Raw genomic sequence first — 25,061 nt, 5'->3', positions numbered from 1 at the left:
GTAGGACACGGTCCTTGGACTGCTAGATGGCCATGTCCATTGGCATCTTCTCACAAGATTTTAACCTGGGTAGCCAAGATGATGGATCTTCTGCTCTGGTGGTGAGGCCATGGTGGGAAGACATGGGTAGCAGCATTACTTGGCAAGATGGAAAAAGCCACCTTGTCACTAGGTTGACTCATAGTCCCAGAAATGTTCATTTGTGTCATTGAGTGCTTTTGCTGAGAGTTTTTAGAAGTCACTCAACTACAATTGACCCACAGGTTCTCCAAAAGATAACTTGGTTCTTACTGGTGCCTCAAATTTTTTTCTCCTTCAGGTTCTCTCCATCGAAGGCAGTTTTCCTCAGAGCCCCTGGAGAATGGCCGGATCTTATCCCAGGGGTCTTCCTTCACTTACCAGGACATCCTGGATGGCTTGATCGTCTATACCCCTGGTGGTCCTGGTGTGGCTGTGGATGAGTTCCGTTTCTCCCTCACAGATGGCCTCTACACTGAGACTGGGAGAGTGGAACTCTCCATGGAGCTCCCCAAGAGCAAGCCTCCCCAACTTGCTATGAACAGAGGCCTGCAGCTGTCAGCAGGTATCAAGGGGAAGAGGGGCCAACCAGCTACAAGAGGTAGACATGGTAGTGGTGACCTAATTCTGTTATCCATTCCTCACCTGAGTGTGTGCAATGTCTTCCTCACCTAGGTATGTAACATCTTTCTCAGCAGTCTGGTAAATGCTAGTGACTTGTGGATATATTAGGACAAAGTGTTCAAAATTTGTGAATTTTAATTTCTGAATGAGAGAATTCTGTTCATCAAACACTGTCTCAGAACAAGTCAACTTCTCTGACTCTCAGCTTCCTCAACGGTAAAATGAGGATATTAATCTTTATTCCCACCTCACAAGGTTGCTGTGAGCTCCAATGAGGTAATGTATTTTAAGCAACTTGCAAGGCTGATGGCATCATGTAAATGTCAGCTGGTATTATTATCATCTGCATTTTTATTATTATCAGAGGAAGGAAAATCTTCCTAGGGGATAATTAGCCAATTAGGAAGGTATTGACCTGTTTAGTGCCTGGAGAAATTAAATTTCAGTCCACAGGCACTCATGATCAACAGTGACCTTCCTTGGCGTGTATGGTTTGATAAGTTGTAAATAATGATGTCTTCCCTTGTCCCCAGAATTAATGTGGCAAGCAACTGAAATGATGGACCATTAGTCTAGAGGAGTAGCGTAGTGTGAAAACAGCTGGACTAGCAACCGGGACACTGGGATTCTTGTCTCAATTCTATCACCAGCTCATACTGTGACCTCAACCTAGTTTTCTGACCTTGGACTAGTCAGTTCCCTCATTTGAAAAATGGAGAAAATTGGCTAAATCATCTATGAGCTCTAAGCTCAAGTGACTGGAAGTATCCTGGTCATCTTCCTCTCTTCTCCAGGTTCTGTTGCCCGGATCACAGATCAACACTTAAAAGTGGCAGGTACCATTTTGGATGACCTGAAGGTTACATATGTCATGAAGAAAGATCCCAGTGTAGGGCGCTTGCAGCTGGCAAGGAATGACAATCTGGAGCAAATCTCAGTTAAGGGACCCGTCAAGAGTTTCACTCAAGATGACATCAGCCAAGGTGAGCCAGTTCAGTTCTAGCCGCCCCTCCCTCCCCTCCTCAGCCCACCAGCCTAGGAATGTTAGCTTCCCTTGTATCTCACTCACAATTACAGGAGCCTGGGAATCCTCCCTAACTCATGGTAATGAGCAGGGCTTCCCTGATGTCACCTCTTCTGCTTTGTGTTTGAGCTGGGTTATGTCTTCATTTTCTTTTGTAGTTTTTTTTCCTTCTTCTTGTTAAAGGAAAATCTTGTTCAAATGGGAGAATTCTCCTTAATGTTGTTTGCTTTTCCTTTAAAAATAAGACTGTCTTCTTTCTGCCTAGAATTTATTCATGCTTTTGCAACATCACTGATAGAATTCTGGTTTATTGTGGAGGGAAATGAAGTTAGAAAGTTGGTTGGTGTGTGTGTGTGTGTGTGTGTGTGTGTGTGTGTGTGTGTGTGTGTGTGTTTGAGAGACACAGAAAGACAGAGACAGAGCGAGACATCACAGATATAGAGAGGGAGAGACAGACAGATATGTGGGATGAGGGGATAGATTAAGGTGAAAATGATGTCTTCCTTAGGTGGGCAATTTATATCTTTCCTGCTCCCCAAAGAGTCCAAGTTAATGAACTAAGCAGAATGGAAGGACATAAATCAGAGTTGCCTAGGGGAAATTACCTGGTTCATCCCTCTGTTAGGAAATGCTGATGCAATGTAAAGTATAAATGTTAAATGCTACCCTGTTACTGAGTCGTGCTTTCTAGCATTTTTTAAAAAGTTGAGTTGAAGGGAAAAGGTGGGGTCAGTGTGGCAAGGCTTTGTGCTGAGGGCAGGCCGAGGGTAGAAGTCCCTGTATCCTAGGAGACAGGGCAGGGTCTCTTCAGGGATGGCTCTCTGTACAATGGGATTATACACCAGCCCCCTGCACACAGGGTGGGCTGGTTAAACTGGATTGGACCCAGCTCTGGGTCAGAAGGATGGAAACAAGGAAGGCCTAAGCATGGGCATTGCTAAGTTTGGCCATAGAGGATTATAAAGTGTCCTAAGGGACAGGGGGAAAAATAAGGCTGAAAAGTTTTAAAAAAGGCATTTTTATCAAAAGAAAGACCCAGTTTGCTCGGGATGAGCCATTCTGTTGGGGGAAGATAACACATCAACAAACCTACAGGTTAGTTTCAGGTTCTTTGGCCTCTGGGGACATTGACTACAGGCCCCTTTCTTCTGACTTTGTTAGGAGTATGACTTTACTTGGGAGAGAACAGAAAAGAACTGGTAGGAATTGAGAATTTTATTCCTCTCCATCCAAAGTTTCCATCTCAGAAGTGAGGCATGCTTAGCCTAAGGTGCTTCTTAAAGTTTAGGGGAAAGGTTAGGAATGATTCTCTTGTCAGATTTTTGTAAATCAGGTAAACACTGATGGCAAACCGTTATCCTCCAATGCTTTTCATCTTTGCAGGATGGGTTGAATACAAACATGAGAAAGGAGAATCCGGTGGCAGTTTTGCTTTTAAATTTGATGTGGTTGATGCTGATGGCAACAAGCTGACTGACCAGTCATTCTCCATCAGCGTCCTAGGTAAAAAGAAGGTATTGGGCTTCTGAAAGACAGATCGTTTAATGAAGTTATTTAAGTTGGGTACTTTTGGCAGCACTCAATTTACAGTGGAAAATGTACACTATGAAACCTGAATCATTTTTCTTCATCTGAGGGAATCGCATGCCTACTCTTCAGTGGAATAGATTGTAGCTAGGTTTGGTAGGGCCAGCTTGTAGTCCTTGGGGACTTCTGGGGAGGCCGAGGCTGGTAGATTGCTTATGCTTGGGAGTTTTGAGCTACAAGTGTCCACACTAAGTCTAGCACCTGTATGGTGAACCCCCAGGAATGGAAAGCTGCTATGCAGAACAAGGAGCAGCAACCAGCCCAGGTGATTAAAGGAGCAACTTAAAGCTTCCACGCCCATCAATATTGAGAGTAGACTTATGAGTGGCTGCTGCATTTAGAGCCTGGGTAGGACAGGGAGACCCAGTCTGTCCTAACCATCCTCCCCCCCCAAAAAGGAACAGAATTGTCACCTTTTACTACTTCAGATACTTAACCTAATTATATAACCCTAGACAAATCAGTTCCCTTTCCTGAACAAATTTTCTTATCTGTAAAATGGGATAATAATATTCATACTACCCACCTTAACAGTAGTTAGCGTTTATATAGTGCTTCAAGGTTTGCAAAGCACTTTTAGAGTATTATTTTGGTGTATCCTCACAACAAACATGGGAAGTAGATGCTGTTGTTATCCTCGCTTTACAGATGAAGAGGCAGATGGAAGTCACAGCTAATGAAGTATCAGAGGTTAGATTTGAACTCAGGTCTTCCTGACTGCAAATCTAGGGGTCTCTTCTCTGAACCACCTAGCTGCCTCAGTTGCTTGCCTTCCACAGTTGTTATTAAGGCACTTTGCAAACCTTAGAGCAAACTGTTAGCATGATTATTACCAAGAATGAAGGGCAATGTGGCATCTTGGATAAGGGAAGGACCACAACTTCAAGAACACCTGACATACACTGGCCTTGTCACCTTGGGCAAGTCACTTAATCTCTTCCTGAGATTATAAATTGCAGAGGATTTGCTAGTCTGCATTGGTACGGGGATTTTCCTCACCATGGCAATCACGAGCTGAGATGCCCCCCAAAATATCAGGAAACCATTGATCATTTATTGTTGTCGTTTAGTTGTTTCTGACTCTTAATGGCCCCATTTGGGGTTTTCTTGGCAAAGATACTAGAGTGGTTTGCCATTTCCTTCCCCAGCTCATTTTACAGATGGGGAAACTGAGGCAAACAGGGTTAAGTGACTTGCCCAGGGTCACATAGCCAATGTCTGAGGCGTGATTTGAACTCAGGTCTTTCTGATTCCAGACCTGGCACTTCATCCACGGTGCCACATATTTAGTGTGCTATATTCCTGGCAAACAGTGTAAGTATAGTTAATCACTCTGGCATAAATATTTGATATATAAGCAGTGCACCAATCATTGAGAAAAGGTCAAAGTGGCCTTTTAATTCTTGTCACTTTGTTCCCAATGTTCTCAGAAGACAGATTCCCACCCACCGTCATAGTCAACAAAGGACTGGTCCTGGACGAAAACTCAGTAAAGAAAATCACAACTCTGCAGCTGTCAGCCACTGACCCGGACAGTGAGCCTGGGGAGTTAATCTACAGGATTACAAGGCAACCCCAGCTGGGATATTTAGAACACGCAGCATCACCAGGTTCTTTTTTTTTCTTATTTATTTAATATTTTCAGTTTTCAGCATGGATTTCCACAAGATTTTGAATTACAAATTATCTCCCCATTTCTACCCTCCCCCCACTCCAAGGTGGCATATATTCTGATTGCCCCATTCCCCAGTAAGCCCTCTCTTCTGTCAACCCACTCCCCCCATCCCCTTTTCCGTTACTTTCTTGTAGGGAAAGATAGATTTCTATGCCGCATTGCCTGTATATCTTATTTCCTGGTTGCATGCAAAAACTTTTTTTTTGCACATCTGCTTTTAAAACTTTGAGTTCCAAATTCTCTCCCCTCTTTTCTCCCCACCCACCCTCTCTAAGAAGGCAAGCAATTCAACATAGGCCACATGGGCATCATTATGTAAAACCCTTACACAATACTCATGTTGTGAAAGACTAACTATATTTTGCTCCCTCCTATCCTGTCCCCCTTTATTCAATTTTCTCCCTTGACCCTGTTCCTTTTCGAAAGTGTTTGCTTTCAATTACCTCCTCCCCCTATATGCCCTCTCTTCTATTGTCCCTCCTTTTTTATCCCCTTCCTCCTTCTTTCATGTGGGGTAAGATACCCAGTTGAGTGTGTATGTTATTCCCTCCTCAAGTCAAATCTGGTAAGAGCAAGATTCACTCATTCCCTCTCACCTGCCCCCTCTTCTTTTCCTACGGAACTGCTTTTTCCATGAGATAATTTACCCCATTCTATCTCTCTGTTCTCCCTCTCTCAATATATTCCTCTCTCATCCCTTAATTTGATTTTATTTCTTTAGATATCATCCCTTCATATTCAACTCAACCCTGTGCCCTCTGTCTATATATATGTATATTCCCTTCAGCTACCCTAATACTGAGGACTCATGAATTATGCACATCACCTTTCCATGTAGGAATGTAAACAAAACAGTTCAACTTTAATAAGTCCCTTATGATTTCTCTTTCTTGTTTACCTTTTCATGCTTCTCTTGATTCTTGTGTTTGAAAGTCAAATTTTCTATTCAGCTCTGGTCTTTTCACTGATAAAGCTTGGAAGTCCTCTATTTTATTGAAAATCCATATTTTGCCTTGGAGCATGATACTCAGTTTTGCTGGGTAGGTGATTCTTGGTTTTAATCCTAACTCCATTGACCTCCGGAATGTCATATTCCAAGCCCTTTGATCCCTTAATGTAGAAAGTGCTAGATCTTGTGTTATCCTGATTGTGTTTCCACAATACTCAAATTGATTTTTTCTGGCTGCTTGCAGTATTTTCTCCTTGATCTGGGAGCTCTAGAATTTGGTGATAATATTCCTAGGAGTTTTCTTTTTGGGATCTTTTGAGGAGGTGATCAGTGGATTCTTTCAATTTCTATTTTACCCTCTGGCTCTAGAATATCAGGGCAGTTTTCCTTGATAATTTCCTGAAAATTGATGTCTGGGCTCTTTTTTTTGATCATGGCTTTCAGGTAGTCCAATAATTTTTAAATTATCTCTCCTGGATCTATTTTCCAGGTCAGTTTTTTTTCCAATGAGATATTTCACATTGTCTTCTACTTTTTCATTCCTTTGGTTCTGTTTGATAATATCTTGATTTCTCATAAAGTCACTAGCTTCCACTTGCTCCAGTCTGATTTTTAAGGCGGTGTTGTCTTCAGTGGTCTTTTGGACCTCCTTTTCCATTTGCCTAATTCTGCCTTTCAAGGCATTCTTCTCCTCATTGGCTTTTTGGAGCTCTTTTGCCATTTGAGTTAGTCTATTTTTTAAGGTGTTTTTTTCAGTATTTTTTGGGGTCTCCTTTAGCAAGTCATTGACTTGTTTTTCATGGTTTTCTTGCATCATTCTCATTTCTCTTCACAATTTTTCCTCTACTTCTCTTACTTGCTTTTCCAAATCCTTTTTGAGCTCTTCCATGGCCTGAGACCAGTTCATGTTTTTCTTGGAAGCTATTGATGTAGGCTCTTTGACTTTGTTGACTTCTTCTGGCTGTATGTTTTGGTCTTCTTTGTCACCAAAGAAAGATTCCAAAGTCTGAGTCTGAATCTGAGTCTTTTTTATGCTGCCTGGCCATGTTCCTAGCCAACTACTTGACCCTTGAGTTTTTCACTAGGATATGACTGCTTGTAGAGTAGAGAGTACTTTGTCCCATGCTTGAGAGGATGTGCTGCTGTTTTCAGAGCTACTTCTACACAGCAAGCTCTGCCACACCAGTGCTCCTTCTCCCCCAAGAACCTCCAACCAGGATTGAGGCCCAGATCAGGCAGGGCAAAGCAGGCTTTGCACTCCTGCTCTAATCCACCACTTAATTCCCCTCACCAGATGGGCCTGGGGCCAGAAGTAACTGCAGCTGTAGCTCTGGAAGCAGCCTCGGAGCTGTACCACCTCTGCTGCCCCCAGGGAGGTGGCCTACTGGGAACTCCTTTCACTCTGTCCCCCGCAGCTTTTCCCACTAACCTTCTCTGTTGTCTTTGGTATTTGTGGGTTGAGAAGTCTGGTAACTGTCACAGTTCACTGATTCAGGGTGCTACACCTGTTCTGCCAGGCTCTCAGTCTGGTTGGTCCTGGTGCTGCCCACACTGGGTTCTGCTCCACTTCGCTCCCAGCTCAGTGCAGTAGACCCTTCCCAGTGACCAACTAGGCTGTCCTGGACTGGAGCCCTGCTTCACTTTGCTATTTTGTGGGTTCTGCAGCTCTAGAATTTGTTCAGAGCCATTTTTATAGGTATTTGGAGGCACCTCAGAAAGAGCTTAAGCAAGTCCCTGTTTTCCAGCTGCCATCTTGGCTCCACCCCCCAGGTTCTTTTTTTATAATCCTTTTTTTTTACTTGCTCTCTCAAAGGGGAGAAGCAAAAGGAGGAATGGAGAGAATTTGGAACTCAAAATTTAAAAAAAAGAATGTTAAAATTGTTATTACATATAATTAAAAATACATTTTTATTAATATCCTTTGTTTTTAGATCATAAGAAAAACAATTGGGGGGTGGAATCAGCAAAACTGCACCAGGCCATTTCTTGGGTGACTTGAGGATATTATTATGGTGAAGTTTTGAATTTTGTGTTTTCTTATCCGTTGGGTCTCAAAGAAAGGCCTGGAGACTGCAGGAATGGTTATTATCCTGAAAAGAGTTTTCACTTAGAGATTGTGTAGAGGGGAAAGCCTTGGATTTAATGCTGTTGTATGTCTTTGGGCAAGTCTGGATGTGTAAAATAAGTGGGTTGGCCTAAACAATCTCCTGTTCTACTGGCCTGCATTTGAAGGGATCCAACAGCTTCCAAGAGAGAGCCACCCTGTCTCCAGAGTTTATAGCCTCAAATAGAGCCACATTACTACTTCATTTCAGCTATGTTTCTATTTCAAATATAAGCAAATGTGTTTCTCCACTCACGTGCTGACTTGATACCTCTTTGGTTAAGAAATGACATATTAAATATGACTTGTAAGGGCAAAATGACTTACCTACCACATGTTTCAAAACCAGCATTAAATCAGAAATTTAAAAAAAAGTACAGGAATTTAACCCAAAATACAAAGTGAAGAGATAGAAAAACAAGGTCTGGCATCTCACCTTAAATGGTAATCTGACAAAGGCATTTGAGGTAAGAGCCACCAGGTGTTGTTCTAAGCTAACATTGCTCTCTGGCCTCCATGATTTCAATTAATGGCCATGAAATGGAGACCTTCAAAGTCTCTTTTTCACTCTTTAGTTCTGGGATACCAGTTTAGCTAATTAGTCATTCACACAGCCTCCATAACTATGTGACTTGTGGGATCACCCTTGTCTAAATTTTAAAGTAATCTAGAATCATTCATTCAACAAGCATTTATTAGTTAGTCAGTCAACTGTTACTAAATTACCCACTGTGTGCTAAGTGAATGCTCAGGACACAAAGAAAGGCAGAAGACAGGGCCTGCCCTCAAGGGACTTCCAGTCTAATAGGGGAGACATTATGCACATGAAGATGTAGACAGAATTAATGGCAGGTAGTCTCATATGGAAGGCTCATTAGTCTTATAACAGCAGGAGGAAGAGGGAGCCCCCAGGTCTCTTTAGTCAGCCTCCTCTAGCCCAAGCCTAATCCTTCCATGTGACAGCTTCAAGGCAATTCTCAACATCCTCCCAAGGCTTCTCCTCTCACCCTCCATTCCTTCAAATGGTGAGATTGGAGTGTCATGTATGAGGAACAGCAAGAGTGTCAGTTAAGTCAGAGAGTATGGGAAGGGAAGTAATATATTATAATTCTGGAAAGACAGGTTGGCTCTGTGAAGAGCCCCAAATGTCAAACAGAGAAGCTTCTATTTTATCAATAGAGAGTCCCTGGAGTTTGTTGAGTAGAGGATGTCATAGCCAAGCTTGTACTTGATGCATATCACCTCAGCAACTTTATGAAAGACAGATTGGATACAGGGAGGGAGATGAATTTTTTTTGAGGCAATAAGAATTAAATGATTCACCCAAGGTTACCCAGCTAGCAAGTGTCTGAGGACAGATTCGAACTCAGGTTGTCCTGACTCCAGGACCGGTGCTCTATCCACTGTGCTACCTACCTGTCCCTGAGGGAGATGAATTATGAGGCTACTATAGTAGTTCAGATGAGAAATGATGACCTTCACTAGGGTGGGGACCTTCTGAGTAGAGAGAAGGGCCCAGATCCAGAAGATCTTGGGGAGGCAGAAATTATTAGACCTGCCAATTGATTAGATATGATAAGAGGAGAGAGACCCAAGAGGCCAGGATGATGATGATGGTGAGGTCACAAACTTGGGAGACTGGAAAGATAGTGGTTCTCTTGACAGGGAAATTTAGATTAGCTGGGCAATAATTAGTTCTGTCTGGGACATGCATAAACGATGTTTATTCAGTTTGAAATGTTCAATATTTTGGAACTGGGGAGAGAAACTAGATGGGGAAATAGAGATCTGGGAGTCATCTCCACATCGAGAAAAATCAGCCTTTGAATATTTTAGCAAAAAAAGTGTTAACTTTCAAGTTGCTTTTTATTAAATAACATTTACATGATTAAAAGTAATCCTGAAACCAGGAAGCATATTACATGCAGAGGGTATTAAACGTGCTGTGGTGACATTGCAGGATGCATATTATTAGGGAGAGCAGTTGGTGTTGTCTGCATCTTTTCAGTTTCAGTGATTTTTCATCTTCTGCTCATTTTTCTGAGTTAACCAAGACTGAATCACAATTGCTTCTTTTTATTCTTCATGGAACAAATGTATTTTCCATTTGTGCCTGTGGGTGTTGGACCCTAAATCCATTAAATCCAGCCCTAAACTTGAGCTCAGATGTTTCTAAGGCATTTCTGGGGATTGGATCGTTCGCCTTATTGGTGTCAGCAAAAAAACAATTTAGCTCTTTCATAAAAAGCAAAAGGAAGCCCTTTGATTTAAATGTTCCTTATTTGATTCTGACATCAGTGGCATGGTTTTTTAATCATTAAAAAAAAGAACCAAAAACACAAAACCCTACCAACTTCCACGGTTTATATTCACATCTCTACTTGTCAATAACCATTTCTTAAGAAGATGGAGAAGCCTCTTGCTCTGCTGGGGCATTAGCTTCCCGATGAGGCATTTTATATTTTCTGTGTTTGCAGCATCAGCTCTTAACAGGCTGGAACTGAAATGGACCATCTTATAGATTTCTGTCTAACCCTGCAAGGCAAAGCTATATCTCTCTTGGAAGATGTAATAATATCAGGCTAACTGCATTGAGACTTCAAATATTGCAGAATCCTGGAGTGTTACAGCTAGACGAAACCTTAGGGATTATCTGGGAGAATTCTCTTATTTTACAAATGATTCCAAAGCCCAGAGATAGGAAGTGACCTATTCAGGGTGTCGACTCTGAAAATAAATGATAAGAGTCACAGAAGTTACGCAACCGCTGTTAACTCTGAAAATACCAAAGAGCTCACACAGGTTATCACAACCACTATTAACTCTAAGAAACAAAATAAAATAAAACCGAAGAGCTAACAGCGGTTATAAGCAAAAAGTCTTCTTTATTCTGTTGAAGGAGGAACACTAGACACATGTACCTGCTCTACCATGAGACCCCACTTTAGTGAGACTAGATCTTAATGTATATAGCAATGAGCTGTAGTCCTGACACTGAGGGGTTACAGTAGCAATGAGACAAGTTTGATTCATAGCAGGGCTTTGTGACCAGAACATGGTTCCTGCAGGTGTTTGTCTAAGGTCCAGAGCCACAATTCTGGGATTTTGCTGCAGCTGAATTCTTTCAGGGCATGAGTGCAAAGGATTGTTGTTATGCCAAGCTCAGGTCACAATGTGCTTGATGGGTCTTAGCTCTGGAAAGCAGGGTGTTAAAAAGAGAGGGTGGCTTTGGCATGGGGATCCTGACAAGAGTCGAACATGACCAGTTAGTAAAAGAGATAGGACATAGGCCTCTTAGTTGCTAGCCTAATGACCCGTCATTAGCCCAATGTTCATTTCTTTTTTCGAACCTGCATCTTTACATATGACCTAGAACTCTCCATCTGGATTCCCAGACTGACCTGTCACCTGCATGGCCAGCTCAATGGCCACCAGCCATAGAAAGAAAAGAAATGGCATTACGAACTTGGATTACATTGGGAAGTGTAAAGTGTCTAATATGAAATAGATGATAGTCCCCTGGTATGCTCCCCAGGTCAAACCTTGTCTGGAGTTTTGTGCCATACATTAAAGAAGACATTGCCAAGCTGGGGCATTCCAGAGGAGAGCAACCAGGATGGTGAAGGCAGAGGGGATCATGTCATATGAGCGTAATCAGAAAGAGCCGAGGATGTTTAGCCTGGAAAAGTCCAAAGGGGGTGGGATAGCTGTTCAGGTATTAGAAGAGCTCTCACTTCAAAGCGAGATCAGATTTGTTCTGCTTTGCCACAGAGGACAGAATTAGAAGCAATGCACAGAAGGTTCAGAGGGGCAGATTTGAACCTAATGTAAGAACAGGCTTCCTTGCCATATGAGCTCTCCTAAAGGCCTAAAATGGCCTGCCTTGGGAAGTAGGGGGTTTCCCTTCAAGGAAAGGTTGGACGACCACCTGTTGAGAACATCATAGAATACAGTTAGGTGGCACAGTTCATAGAGCACAGTGACTTGAAGTCAAAAGACCCAAGTTCAAATTCTGCTTCAAAGAGTTACTAGTTGTGACCCTACACACATCACTTAATTTCTTTGTCCCTCAGTTTTCTTATCTATAAAATGGGTATAATGATAGCACCTACCTCCCAGGATAGTTATGAGGACCAAATTAGATAACCGGGTGAAGAGCTTTGCGAACCTGAGAAAGCTCTATGTCAATGCTGGCTGTGGTTGTCATTATTATTATCATTTCTTGTTCAGATGTGATTTGAACTCTGCTCTGAGATTCTGTCTTACCTTGCCCATACCACTGCAGACCAAATGGGAGACCATCACATGATCTGAATCATACATGAGATACTCTTCTATTATCTTGACTTCCAGAGGCGGGGCTGGACCCCACTGCCCTTCACAGTTCTTTTTCTTTCTTTTGATTTCTCTTCACCCCTGGCCATCTCCCATTCCTCTTTTCCCAGGCATCCAGATCAGCTCCTTCACTCAAGCGGACCTCACTGCTCGAAGCATCCAATATATCCACACCAGCGAGGTGGAAAACCACAGTGATGCCTTTACCTTCACGGTTTCTGATGGAACCAACCTGGTGAGTGATGGAATTCTTTCTCTCCCCTTACATAAGAGATTTCTGACCAGCTACATTCTTCTGTTCACTATTTCGCTGGATTCAGGTGGGCATTCTCTCCAAGGACAGTTTCACAAGGGGCCGAGGCCATAATATTCAGGCCTGACTTAAGTTCCATTTCCAGGACTTGAAATTGTCATCTTTACAGATTAATAAAACAGAACGTGTGCTCTATTGGCATAGACTTTAATAGTCCTGGATTGTTGGGCAGGGTGGCAGCTACCTCCAGGCAGCTAGGTGGATAGGGGATAGAGTGTTGAGCCTGGAATCTAGGAGACCTGAGTTCAAATCCAGCTTCAAACACCTACTAGCTGTGGGATCCTGGGCAATTTATTTAACCTCTATTTGCCTCAGCTTCCTCAACTGCAAAATGGGGAAAATTATAGTACTACATCCCAGGGTTGTTATAAGCATCAAATGAGATAGTATTTGTAGAGCACTTAGCACTGTGCCTGGCACATAATAGGCACTATATGAATGCTAGCTGTTATTATTGTTAATATTATTATCACTATAATCTCTAGTACCTGCTGCCAGATGGCTAATTTGGTGGTTTGCTTGAGTTTGGGGGTACTGAGCTACAGTGGGCTAAAGCCAATTGGTTATCTGCCATAAAGCTGATGCCAATATGGTGAACCCCTGAGAGGGGCATCAGGTTATTGAAAAAAGAGGGAAGGATCAGCCCATGTTGGAAAAATGAAGATCATACCTATGCGGATCAGGAGTGGGATGGAGCCTATAATTGGACACTTCATGGAGGGGAGGAAGAGAGAGAGGGAGAGGGAGAGGGGGAGAGGGGAAGAGAGAGAGAGGGAGAGGGGGGGGAGAACACGAACATCTAGGGTTACCTTCATACCATAATGTGTACACATAATAAGCACCAAAGGTGGTGTGATAATAAGGGAACATTTTATTCAGCCTCTCTTGGATCCATAGCTGTATCTCCCTGAGAATGGGCAGGTTGAGCCATGAAAACTTCCTTTAGAAACTTCTATGTGGGCTCATGCATAGTAAGTTCCATTGTGTTCTTTCTTCTTAAGTTCTTCATCCTAATAATTATTCTAGAACCCATATGTTGGATTGGGGAGGAGGGGTGGAGATAAGTAATTGAGAAAAGGAAAAAAAAATATGCCTTATGCTTCTCTTCTTGTTTTAGGTGAGTCAGACCTTTCACATCACTATCAACCCTGTGGATGACTCATTACCCATTGTACAAAACACAGGAATTCGGGTGCAGGAAGGGGTGAGAAAAACAATTACAGAGTTTGAGCTTAAAGCTGTGGATGCCGATACAGAGGTAAGGCTGGCCCTTGTCTGGAGATTGTGTGTGTGTGTGTGTGTGTGTGTATGTGTGTGTGTTGTCTTTGTCTATGTCTATGTTTGGGGAGGGGCAGGGGAAAAAGAGGGGAGTTGGTGGTACTCAATTTGCAGGTTAAAAACTATCAAATTTATAGTTATAATTTGCAATGAAGTTAGGAATATGTGACCACAACTATTTCTTTCATTATTTCTGTTATTTTTTGAAAGCATGAAAAATAAACACATTTAATAAACACTTGAGGAAGGATATTGATAAACTGGAGAGGAGCTAGGTTGTTAGCAGGCTGGAGGTGATGTCTTGGGAAGCTTCATTGTAGAACCTGGGAATCAGAGACTGGAGGGGAGAAGACTTAGGGGCTGGGGTAGCTTCCCTTAAATGCTTAAGGGTTGTCAGTTTGGGAGCTCCTTGAGAACAGGGGCCATCTTTTACTTTTCATTGTGTCTATAGCTCTCAGCACAAAATGCCTGGCACATAGTAGTCTAATGGGAAAAAGTCAGAATAAAGGGTTATAAACTGACCATTGAAGGGACTAGAACGAATTTCCTTGGCAGAGGGAGGGTAGCTAGTGCCATTTTTTCTTGCTTTCCCTTTTTATGCCTTAAAGGAAATCTCAATGTTCACTTTATAAAGACCCAAGGACCCTTTGCGTTCTCGCTTGATAACTTAGGAAAACAGCAGCATCTACTCACTTGCCTGGGTTCTCTTTCCCTCTTCCTTTCTGTTCCTCCACAGGCAGAGTCTGTCACATTTACCATAGTTCAGCCCCCACGACATGGCACTATTGAACACACGAGCAATGGGCAACATTACCGCCAGACTGCCACCTTCACCATGGAAGACATCTACCAGAACAAGATCAGCTACAGCCATGATGGCAGCAACTCCCTCAAAGACCGTTTTACCTTCACTGTCTCTGATGGGACTAATCCCTTCTTCATTGTTGAGGAAGGAGGAAAAGAGGTGAGAGAAAAAATTCTGGCCAAGGATCCTAAGTATTGACCCAAAGGTTTCTCCTCTCCTTTTCTTTCCTTGTGCCCAATGCTGCCATCTCTCATGGCCATGGTGCTCTTTTTCCCTTTAGTGTAATCCTTGGGTTTCATCAGTGGTTCTCATGGCTAGAACATATCTTCTGAAACTTGCAGAGAAAGCTAGAAGTGGGAAGCTAGCAAATTTCCTTCCTTCAGGGGATTATTTTGTTTGAATAGCCAGTTTTTCAGCAGAAATCATAGGGTGCCTGCCCCATAAGCCTTCACTTTATCTTTAGCTAGTACCCTGTGGCACCATCATCCCTCCTCAGAGGGGACTCCCTCTTTGCATTTCTGGATATGACATAGAAGAAGCAATATTAATAATCCCCAGGATCATTTTTCCATAGTGCCACCAAGAAGACATATGACTTATTTGGCTGTTCTCCAATATAGTCCAGAGTGAATGACTTTGTTTCATTCTTATCCTCAGTGGCTTTTGATGTCAACAATCACCTCTTTCTCCTGGATATGCTCTGCCTTTTTTACATGATACTGCTCTTCCCATTTCTCCTTCTTCTGTCACTTTTTCCTCCTCATTCTCCTTTGGTTTGTCATCATCCTTCTCCTACCTCTAATTCTCTTCCTTGGTCTTTCTAAAGTCTCTCTTTCTATAGTCTTTCTACAGTCTATCTTTCTACAGTATCTTTCTTTCTACAGTCTCTTTCTATAGTTTCTCTCTACAGTCTCTCTCTTAGTAATCTCATTAACCATCAAAGGCTTAATTATCTCTATGCACCTGTCTCCCATAGCCTTCCCCCACATTCTAATTCTATATTACCAGCTACTTATTGGACATTTCTACTTAGATGTCCACTGGGATGTCTCAAGCTCAGCTTGTCAAAAATGGGAATTGTCATCTTCCTCACTAAACCTCCACGTTCTCTAACCTTCCCTCTTTCTGTTGAGAATACCAGTTACCCAGGTTTACAATGACCTTGCAGTCATCCTGACCCTTCTCCCTCACCTTTCACCTCTCATCCGTTGCTAAGTTTTGTTGATTCTCCTTCCACGAATTATCTGCCATCTGTATCCCTCTCTCCATTCAGACAGCCAACACTCCAGTCCAGGTAATGTCTCATTTAGACTATTGCAATAGCTCCCTAACCAATCTCCAAGTTGCCCCTCTCTTCCTCTCTCTTCTAGCTCCCACAAAACTGTCAAAATAATTTCCATCAAGCACAGGTCTGACTCCTAAAAAAACTCTCAGTTTTCCCTCTACTCTTCAAAGAACTCCATGCTTATAAAAGAAAATCTAGGTTGATATCTAAAGCCTTTCACAATCTGGCTTCAACCCACTTTTCCAGTCAAACTTAATGAGTTTTATTAACCCACTGCTACAGAGTATGGGAATAAGGAGACCAAAGATAAGTGTTTTTGCCCTCAAGAAGCTGACATTCCTCTTTCCAATCACACAATTGACTGAAAGGTTTTAAGAATACAGGATGTATATTTTCTGTTGACTATAAGAAAACCATTTGGTTCATTGGAGCAAATGACTTTTCCAGACCATGGCAGGCTTATCTTTTTTAAATATTTTATTTTTTCCCAATTGCATGTTAAAACAATTTTTAAACATTTTTTAAAGTTTTGAGTTCCAAATTTTATCCCTCCCTTCCTTCTCCCCTCCCCGAGTTGGTAAGCAATCTGATATAGGTTGTTACATGTGCAATCATGTAAAACATTTCCATATTAGTCATTTTGTACAAGAAGACAGACAGACTGGCATGGAAGGAAGGAAGGGAGGGAGGAAGGAAAGAAGGAAAGAAAAAGAAAGAAAGAATAGTGTGCTTCATTCTATATTCAGACAATATCAATGTTTTTCCTCTGGAGATCATCATAAGTTCTTTGGGATTGTCTTGGATCATTGTATTGCTGAGAATAGCTAAGTCATTCACAGTTGATCATCTTACACTATTGAAATTACTGTATACAGTGTTCTCTTCCTTGCTGCTCATCATTTCTTATAGCGCAATAGTATTCCATTACATTCATATATCACCATTCCCCAATTGATGGACATCCCCTCAATTTCCAATTCTTAGCCACCACAAAAAGAGTTATGGCAGGCTTATCTTACATCATACTCCTTCAAGCTCTCTGTGTTCCAGCTAACTTGGTCTACTCACTGTTCCCCAAACTCTGTGTTAATCTTTCCCCTCTGAGCTTTTGTTCTCCCTTCTCATCTTTGCCTCTGAGTACTTCTCTCCCTTTAAGGCTCAGCTCAGGGGCAACAACCTCTGTGAAGCCTTTTCTGGTCCCCCTAGCTCTTAGTCTTCTCCCTTTTCTCAAACTATCTTGTATTTGCTTTTCCAATGATGTGACAAGTCCACAAGCATTTATTAAGCTCTTACTGTACCGTATATCATGCCAAGTGCTATTGAATCTTATGAGAAAACATGAGCTGTCAGAAAGAGGGCACCATTTTTTCCTGGGTTTGCATCCACAGCACCTGGCACAGTGGCTTGCTTTCTTTAAAATGTGTGTGTGTGTGTGTGTGTGTGTGTGTGTGTGTGTGTGTGTGTGTTGAATTAATCTGCATTTGCCTCAGTAGAGAACATGACAAGTGAAGAAACACCTGCTATACTGTCTGTAGAACCATCAGCCTGGGAACGGGTTATATGAGGTTAACCTTGTGTTCCAGTAAAGTCTCCTGGGATTCTCTCTGCTATTTGAACACCTGCATTGTCATTACTGATCAATCATGGGTTTCATTTTCCTTTCTCTCCTAGTCTGCAGTTTTTCTGCAGTTGATTTGTCTTTCAAAATATCAGAATGGCCCAGTATGTGGCAGTGAGGGGCCTGTTTTTCCTCTGGTTAACAAGGGAGATACAGTGGGTCTCCAGGGTGATTCTGGGAGATAAAGAAGAATGAAAATTAAAATGAAAATTAAAAACCTGACTGCTCAACATGACAGTAGAATTACACCATTCTTTGCAGTTTATAATCATGTCACCCTTGGCATACTTTGATATCTGGATAGATCTGTGATCTCCTTGATGTGGTGGTTCACTCACAACCTATGCCCATTTTCTCATCCACACGAGTGACTCTTGTCCATGTTCATCCAACATGCTGTCAGTTTTCCTTTAGATCTTGTCAATTTATGTAGCCACTTGCTGGAACACTCACGCTGTTTGAGTCAAGTCAACAAGCATTTATTTGGCACCTACTATGTTGAATCAAGTCAACAAGCATTTATTTGGCACCTACTATGTTCCAGGCACTGTGCTAAGCCCTGGGGGTACAAAGGCAAAAAGGAAGATTCTTTCTAGATGTCTGGCCTATGTCCTTTTCAGTCCTTCATTATGTCATTTCTTCTGTGCAAATCTTTGTTAATATACTGCAGCCTATTTACACCCATCACAGACCTTTCTATGTTGCCCTTCATCGACTTGCAATGTTAATGCTTTTCAGATTGTAGTGTGCTATGTCTCATAGCTATGCAGTATCACTGGATGAATAATGGAACTTATTAAACCCTATGTGCAAATGTAATCAAGCCCTCTCTCCTTCTCCTGTTCATTCTGAATCCAGTTTACCATCAGCTAGAGTACCTGGCCCAGATCTGTTTCATGACACTGGCAAATACATCTTCATCTTTCATGGCCACCATGGTGTTAATCAAAAGGTGATTGGATAAAGTCATCTTTATTGTTCCATTGTTTGAGGCATGCATGAGAACCATATGCTTGAAGAACCTTTAAGTGTAACAACAATGTTGCTAGCAGCTGCCATGGAGGTGAAAGACCAACACAAGACCAACAAGAGAACACAGATGGGCTGCTAGCACAAGTTCTTTGATCTGCTTTTCTATGGAAAGTAGCTTTAAGGGGTTAACAATTTTACTTTAATGAAACATGCATTTTTCATTCACTTAGTTCAGGGGGAAAAGCCAGCATCCTGAACTTCAGAGAGACTACAAACAGAAATTACAAGCATACATTATATAAACAGAGCAAATAAACACGAATCAGTAGACAGGCTTCTAGCTGTCCGTCCAAGCAATATACCAACAGTTACCAGAGAGAGAAACACCAACATCTGGGTTTTCAAAGCTGGGGGTGGGGTTGCTTCGGTGGCTACCCAGAGTCTCGTCACCAACACTCTTTCAATGAGTGTGCCCCCAAAAGCAAAACACTAACTTCTGAGTTTATATACACTTCTTCAGGGTCAAAGGGCATCACAGCCATGCGACTCAAACCCACATGATTTAGGCCTTCTTGTGACTTAAGCACTTGCTCAGAGTTAGAGGGCAGAACTAGGCCTTCCCTTGACATAAGCAGGTCATCAAAGACTCCCGATTCAATCAAAGATTCCTCATTACTGAGAAGCACTCCAAAACAAAGACAACAGAAAGTCCACTTTGCTTGCTATTACATTGGAAAAGCAAAACTCATCAAAGGTACTTGATTACCTCAGCATTCCAAAGGAGAAAACAGTAAAAAAAAAAAAGAAGTCCCACCCTAATTAACATGACATTAAGACATTACTTTGATCTATTGAATCAAATGCTTTTGTATTGTCTCCAAACTATAAGCATTGTGAGATCTTGTAGACTGCCTTTTAGTCAGTTATGTGACTTCAAAGCTATATCCTTGCAAAAGTCTTCCTCGTTCCATCTCATACTTTTGGGAAAGAGATATCCACCCCCAATATATATGTAGATTATGCTTATTAGAATTGTATAAATATAGGATAGTAGCTGTATGATATTTTCTTGATCATTTTGTCAGTAATAATTTTTTTAAGCAAGCATTCAGCCTTCTTCTTTCAAATATCTAGAGAATTAATTCCTTAGTATTCTCTAATTTAAGTTACAACCAATGTGGACCTTCTCTATATTTACTTCTCTACATTTAGTCATCCTCTTTTTTGTATTTTTATTTGCTTGAGCACCATCTCTACTTCATCATGCATCACATTGGGAATGGTAATGTTCAGGTGGCTTTAGCTCTTCTTGATTTTGTTATAGAAATCTTCACAGACCTTTCTGAGTTTTTTAGTGTTTCTGTCCATTTTTCAGTATCATCCATGAATGCCCTCAGGATAATCTGGATTAGTTGTGTCTCAACAAATTTTCTGTAAGCCCATCTTTCCCTTTATTCTTTCTCTCCATTCTGGCAGTTGATTTGCATCCATTCCAATTCCTTAGGAAATTGTTAATTGCAGGTTTCATTTCTTTGTATCCATTTCCCATTGTTTTTCATCAACAGCTTATTTAAATAGATCAGGTTTGAGCCACCTCTGTTCCATATCATATCTTCTCATTTTTAATTCTTTCTTATGATTTAGTAGTGATTAGTGAGGCAGCTGGCAGCACAGTGAGCTGGGCCTGGAGTCAGGGAGACCTGAGTTCAAATCTGGCCTCAGACTCTTCCCTAGCTGCATGACCTTGGCCAAGTCACTTTACCTCTGTTTGCCTAGTTTCTTCCTCTGTAAAATGGGGATAATAATAAGCAGCCACCTCCCAGGGTTGTTGTGAGGATTGGATGAGATGATATTTGTAAAACACTTAGCACAGTGCCTGGCAGATTGTAAGCACTACACACACACACACACACACACACACACACAGACACACACATATCTGTGTTTGCTTCCCTTCTCCCTTCTCTGGTTTTCACAAGCGAATGGTCTGTTTGTACACAGGCAGTTGATTCAGAAATGACAACCACTAAGTATCATTTGCTGTCTGCTATAAAAGTTTCTTTTTTTCAGTATGTTGTGTGACATTGTTATCACCCTGTCCAATGACAGCCTCCTGACCCTTAAAGGAAATAGTCATAGCAAAGAAATAAAGCATCTGTATAACCTCCAGGTTTTTTCTTTCTCCCTTTTTTGCCTAAATCTATTTTCAAGGCACTTTTCACCAGCCTCCCCTGTGGCCACTTTTGCATTGAAGTCCCCAAGGAGCAGAGTATACATGGACATGATTTAGAGGGTTTTATCAAGGTTTTATTTTTTTAAGACTCTCTCCACTTATCTTCTATAATAAATGTTGGTTCATGAGCAGAAGTTATTTTATTAATGACCTTTTTTGCAGATAATTATTTTTAGCTCTGCAAGTCAAAACGACCAAGTATCCTATCAGATATGTCTGTTGTTACCTTTGGAAATGAATTAAAACCAAGCCCACCAATGTGGAAGGACCTTGGGTCAGGGGAAGGGTCTCTGGATTTAGAAGCAGAGAATCTGTAATCCGATCTTGGCTCTACCATTTACTACTGGGCCAAGTAACTTCCCTTCTGTTGACTTCATTTTCCACGTCCGCATCATTAAGAGATAAAACCTTGATGGTCTCTTCCATCTCCAAATCTTTTTTTTTAAAATTCATAGAATAAAACAAGCATTTACATAACAGAACAATAAAAAGATGATTGCATATGAAACTGTAAATCTACTTTGCACAACTTTCTATTCCTTTGAAATATACAACAAAATTATCATGCAAATTTATTTTTTCCCTCATATCTATGATCTTCTACTTAGACTTTATTAGACATCCTTCCATTTATCTTCCAGCTCACTTTGTCTTTTGTTTCCAACTAAAGTCATCATTTAAAGTGAGGATGTCAAAACTGATATGATTCAGATACCATAGTAGTACATCTGCTCACTGATCAATGGACATGGATCATGTACTTGGAGTCTGCATAACTAAGTTAGTTATTATGTATATATTATATGTATTATTATTATTCAAGGTAAAAAAAAAACTATGGGATTCTCAGCAACCTGTACCTCCTTTTCCACTGTGCTTTCATTGGCCATACTGAGGACCTTTGTGTATTTATCTTTGTTCCATAAGTTGTCACAGGCATCCCACTAGTGATGAATGAGCCTTTTAATACTGACATCTAGAGTTGGAAAGGACCTCAGAGGCTATCTAGATAAAAAGATAGAAAACTGATCAGATAGAAAATAGATGCTAGGGGAAGTTAGCTGACTTACCTGAAGTCACATAGGGAGTAAAGATCAGAGTCAGGATTTGAACTCAAATCCTTTAACTCTTGAATTAGTGCTCTTTCCATTATATTCCACAGTGAGGCCTTCATCAGGCAACTCCAGGGGTGGAGGATCTGCAACCTTGAGGCCACATGTGGCTCTCTAGGTCCTCAAATGAGGCCTTTTGACTGAATCCAGTCTTCACAGAACAAATCCCCTAGGTTTTGGATTCAGTTAAAGGACTTCACTTGAGGACCTAGAGGGCCACATGTGGCCTCAAGGCTGCAGGTTCCCCACCCCTGGGCTAGTCCATGGAAAGCAGACCTAGTTCCTTGCCTCTCCAGGGTGGCAGAGCCCACCAGAGCTGGCTCTCAACAGGTAGAGCCTTGTATAGCCCAAACTCACCTCCGTGTCACAGGGAGGCCTCAGAGTTGGACTTTGTGGACATAGCTCAGGCAAAGTAAAAGGAGGAACCTTTGGAATCTACCAGCTGAAATAGCCCTAATATTTAAGGTTATTATGAGTTGAATCTTTTCCTTCTTCCCGCTGATGCATCTACTTCCTCACCTTCTTTTTACAATTAGATCCTTTTTCCCCCCAGAGACAAGGAAAAGCCTATTCCAGGAAAAAAGGAAGATTTCCCTCATAGAAATTTAACCTTGCCATTTTAACCCTAGAAAGACTAGAATTTAAGAATACCTTGAAGCCATGTCAATTGATTTTGTGCATTGTTTTTTGTCCATAGAGATAGTAGAATAAAAAAAATTCAAAATAAAATGATAATATTTTTACTTTGATTGACATGCCTGGCCCTTTAAGCATTAACAGCTCTGGTTAGCTTCTCATGAAAGGATGTTATGAATTCTAAAAAGGGAAATGTTTATTTTTTTGGTTCCATCCTGAATGTTACTAAAATCCATAAAAAATCCAGATGGTTAAAAAAATCTTCACTGAAAATGGAAACCCCATGAGTGTGTGTCCTTGGTTCCTTTGTCCCAAACTCATGCCCCTGACTTGCTACAGTCCTCATTACAGAATGCAAGCTGCTGACCTGCGTTTTATTTTCCATACCCCAAGTGCCGCCCTTTTAGGAGGATTTCATTTTTCCCATCCTGAATATGGAGTGTTTTGGTGTGTCTATGAATGATGGTTTTCTTCCTTTAGATTGTGACAGCAGCACCCCAGCGGTTTAAAGTGGACATCCTTCCAGTGGATGATGGTACCCCAAGGATTGTCACCAATTTGGGCTTGCAGTGGCTGGAGTATATGGATGGACAGGTAAGCCTTCCTAGCTCTGTGTGCTAACTGAACTTTCTTGAGTCTCTTTTTCTTTTCTTTAGTAGCTACTTAGCTATGCAAAAAGTGACTTCTGGGTGTATGGGTATGAAGCCTACCCAACTCATCAAAAATGTATGTCCTCCTGAAAATGAACATCTGGTGAACAATTTAATTCCTTGTTGCCCTATTTAAGGAGAAGGCTAAGGATCTGAAAAATTACTTCTCTCTTCCCTGATTTATTGTGGAAAATAAAGTGTTCCTAGATAGACTAGAAGGAAGAATATTAGAATGAGACCAAGAAGTAAAAGCCTTTGAAAAGACATAGGAGAATCAAAACTGGGGTCAAATGTTGGCGAGTACAAGACCATGACACAGGAAGTGGAAATGCTGAAGCCCTTTGAAATTTCTGAGAGGGTTGTGGCTTTTCCTGCAGGGCATGGAATTGGAATTTCATTAAAAAAAGCATCCTCCTATGCCTTGTGGAACAACAAGGACAGCAGATACCACTGTTGTGAAGACATCTTAATGGTTAGGGGCAGGCTGGACAGGGACACATGGCCACCCAGGAGATGGGCATTCCCTTTAAATTATCTGATAGGCTTTAGATACCACTGTTGTGAAGACATCTTAATGGTTAGGGGCAGGCTGGACAGGGGCACATGGCCACCCAGCAGATGGACATTCCCTTTAAATTATCTGATAGGCTTTAGATACCACTGTTGTGAAGACATCTTAATGGTTAGGGGCAGGCTGGACAGGGGCACATGGCCACCCAGGAGATGGGCATTCCCTTTAAATTATCTGATAGGCTTTAGATACCACTGCTGTGAAGACATCTTAATGGTTAGGGGCAGGCTGGACAGGGGCACATGGCCACCCAGGAGATGGGCATTCCCTTTAAATTATCTGATAGGCTTTAGATACCACTGCTGTGAAGACATCTTAATGGTTAGGGGCAGGCTGGACAGGGGCACATGGCCACCCAGGAGATGGGCATTCCCTTTAAATTATCTGATAGGCTTTAGGGACGTTTCAGTCCTCCTGACCGTGACCCATTTCTGATATTTCACATGAGGCTGGATGATAAAATAATACATTCATTTTTGCATTAGCAAGGGGGAAAACAAAGTCATTAGAAGAAAAAGGAAGATGTGTTGTTGAGTCAGTTTAGTTGTATCTGACTTTCCATGACTCCACTTGGGGTTTTCTTGGCAGAGATACTCTGCAGTGGTTCACCATTTCCTTTTCCAGCTCATTTGACAGATGAGGAAACTGAGTCAAACAGGGTTAGGTGACTAGTAAGTGTCTGAGCCTGGATTTGAACTCAGGTTCTCCTGATTTCGGGGCTGTCACTCTATCCATTGCACCATCTAGCTGCCCCTAAAGGAGGATATAACAGATGAATAGCTATGTAGATGGCGTTGAAAGATAGAAATTTCTTTTGTGGGCCATTTTTTTTAAACATGAATGAAAGAATTTTTGAGGAAAAAAAATTATTTAGTACTTCCTATGTGCCTATTTTAAGAAAAATATTTCCAAGCTGGAGAGTGTTCAGAGGAAGGCAAGGAGGATAGTGAAGGGCCTTTAGTCCATGTCATATGAGGATTGGTTGAAAGAACTGGTTGTGGTTGGCCTAGGGAAAAGAAGAATCATGGAGAGCATGATAGTTGTCTTCAAGGATGTGAAGGGTCATCATGTCCAAGAAAGATTGGCCTGTATTAATTAGACCTGTTTGCCTCTGAAGGCTAATCAAGGGACAATGGGTGGAAACTGAAGAAGGAAAAAATTAAGCTTGATGTCAGGCAAATATCTTCTTGATGATTCAAGTTTTCCCAAAGAGAGATGGGCTGGCTTGAGAGGTGGTGGGTTCCACCATCAAACACACTGGACGACTAACTA

At 41.6% G+C, this 25,061-nt stretch overlaps 1 protein-coding gene across 1 annotated transcript in view; it reads left to right on the top strand.

Annotated features, from left to right (window-relative positions):
• The window catches only part of FRAS1 (Fraser extracellular matrix complex subunit 1), a 352,531-nt gene that overhangs the window by 252,287 nt on the left and 75,183 nt on the right, over nt 1–25,061 (top strand). The window contains 8 exon segments of the mRNA XM_036764965.1: nt 320–583; nt 1,437–1,625; nt 3,050–3,169; nt 4,684–4,863; nt 12,427–12,551; nt 13,747–13,887; nt 14,644–14,871; nt 23,049–23,162. Of these exon segments, the coding sequence (XP_036620860.1) occupies nt 320–583; nt 1,437–1,625; nt 3,050–3,169; nt 4,684–4,863; nt 12,427–12,551; nt 13,747–13,887; nt 14,644–14,871; nt 23,049–23,162 (1,361 nt within the window).

The sequence above is a fragment of the Trichosurus vulpecula genome, chromosome 6, assembly GCF_011100635.1.
Source record: "Trichosurus vulpecula isolate mTriVul1 chromosome 6, mTriVul1.pri, whole genome shotgun sequence".
NCBI classification, from domain to species: Eukaryota; Metazoa; Chordata; class Mammalia; order Diprotodontia; family Phalangeridae; genus Trichosurus; species Trichosurus vulpecula.
Note: the sequence above shows the minus strand (reverse complement) of the source record. Positions and strands in the feature narration are given on the sequence as shown.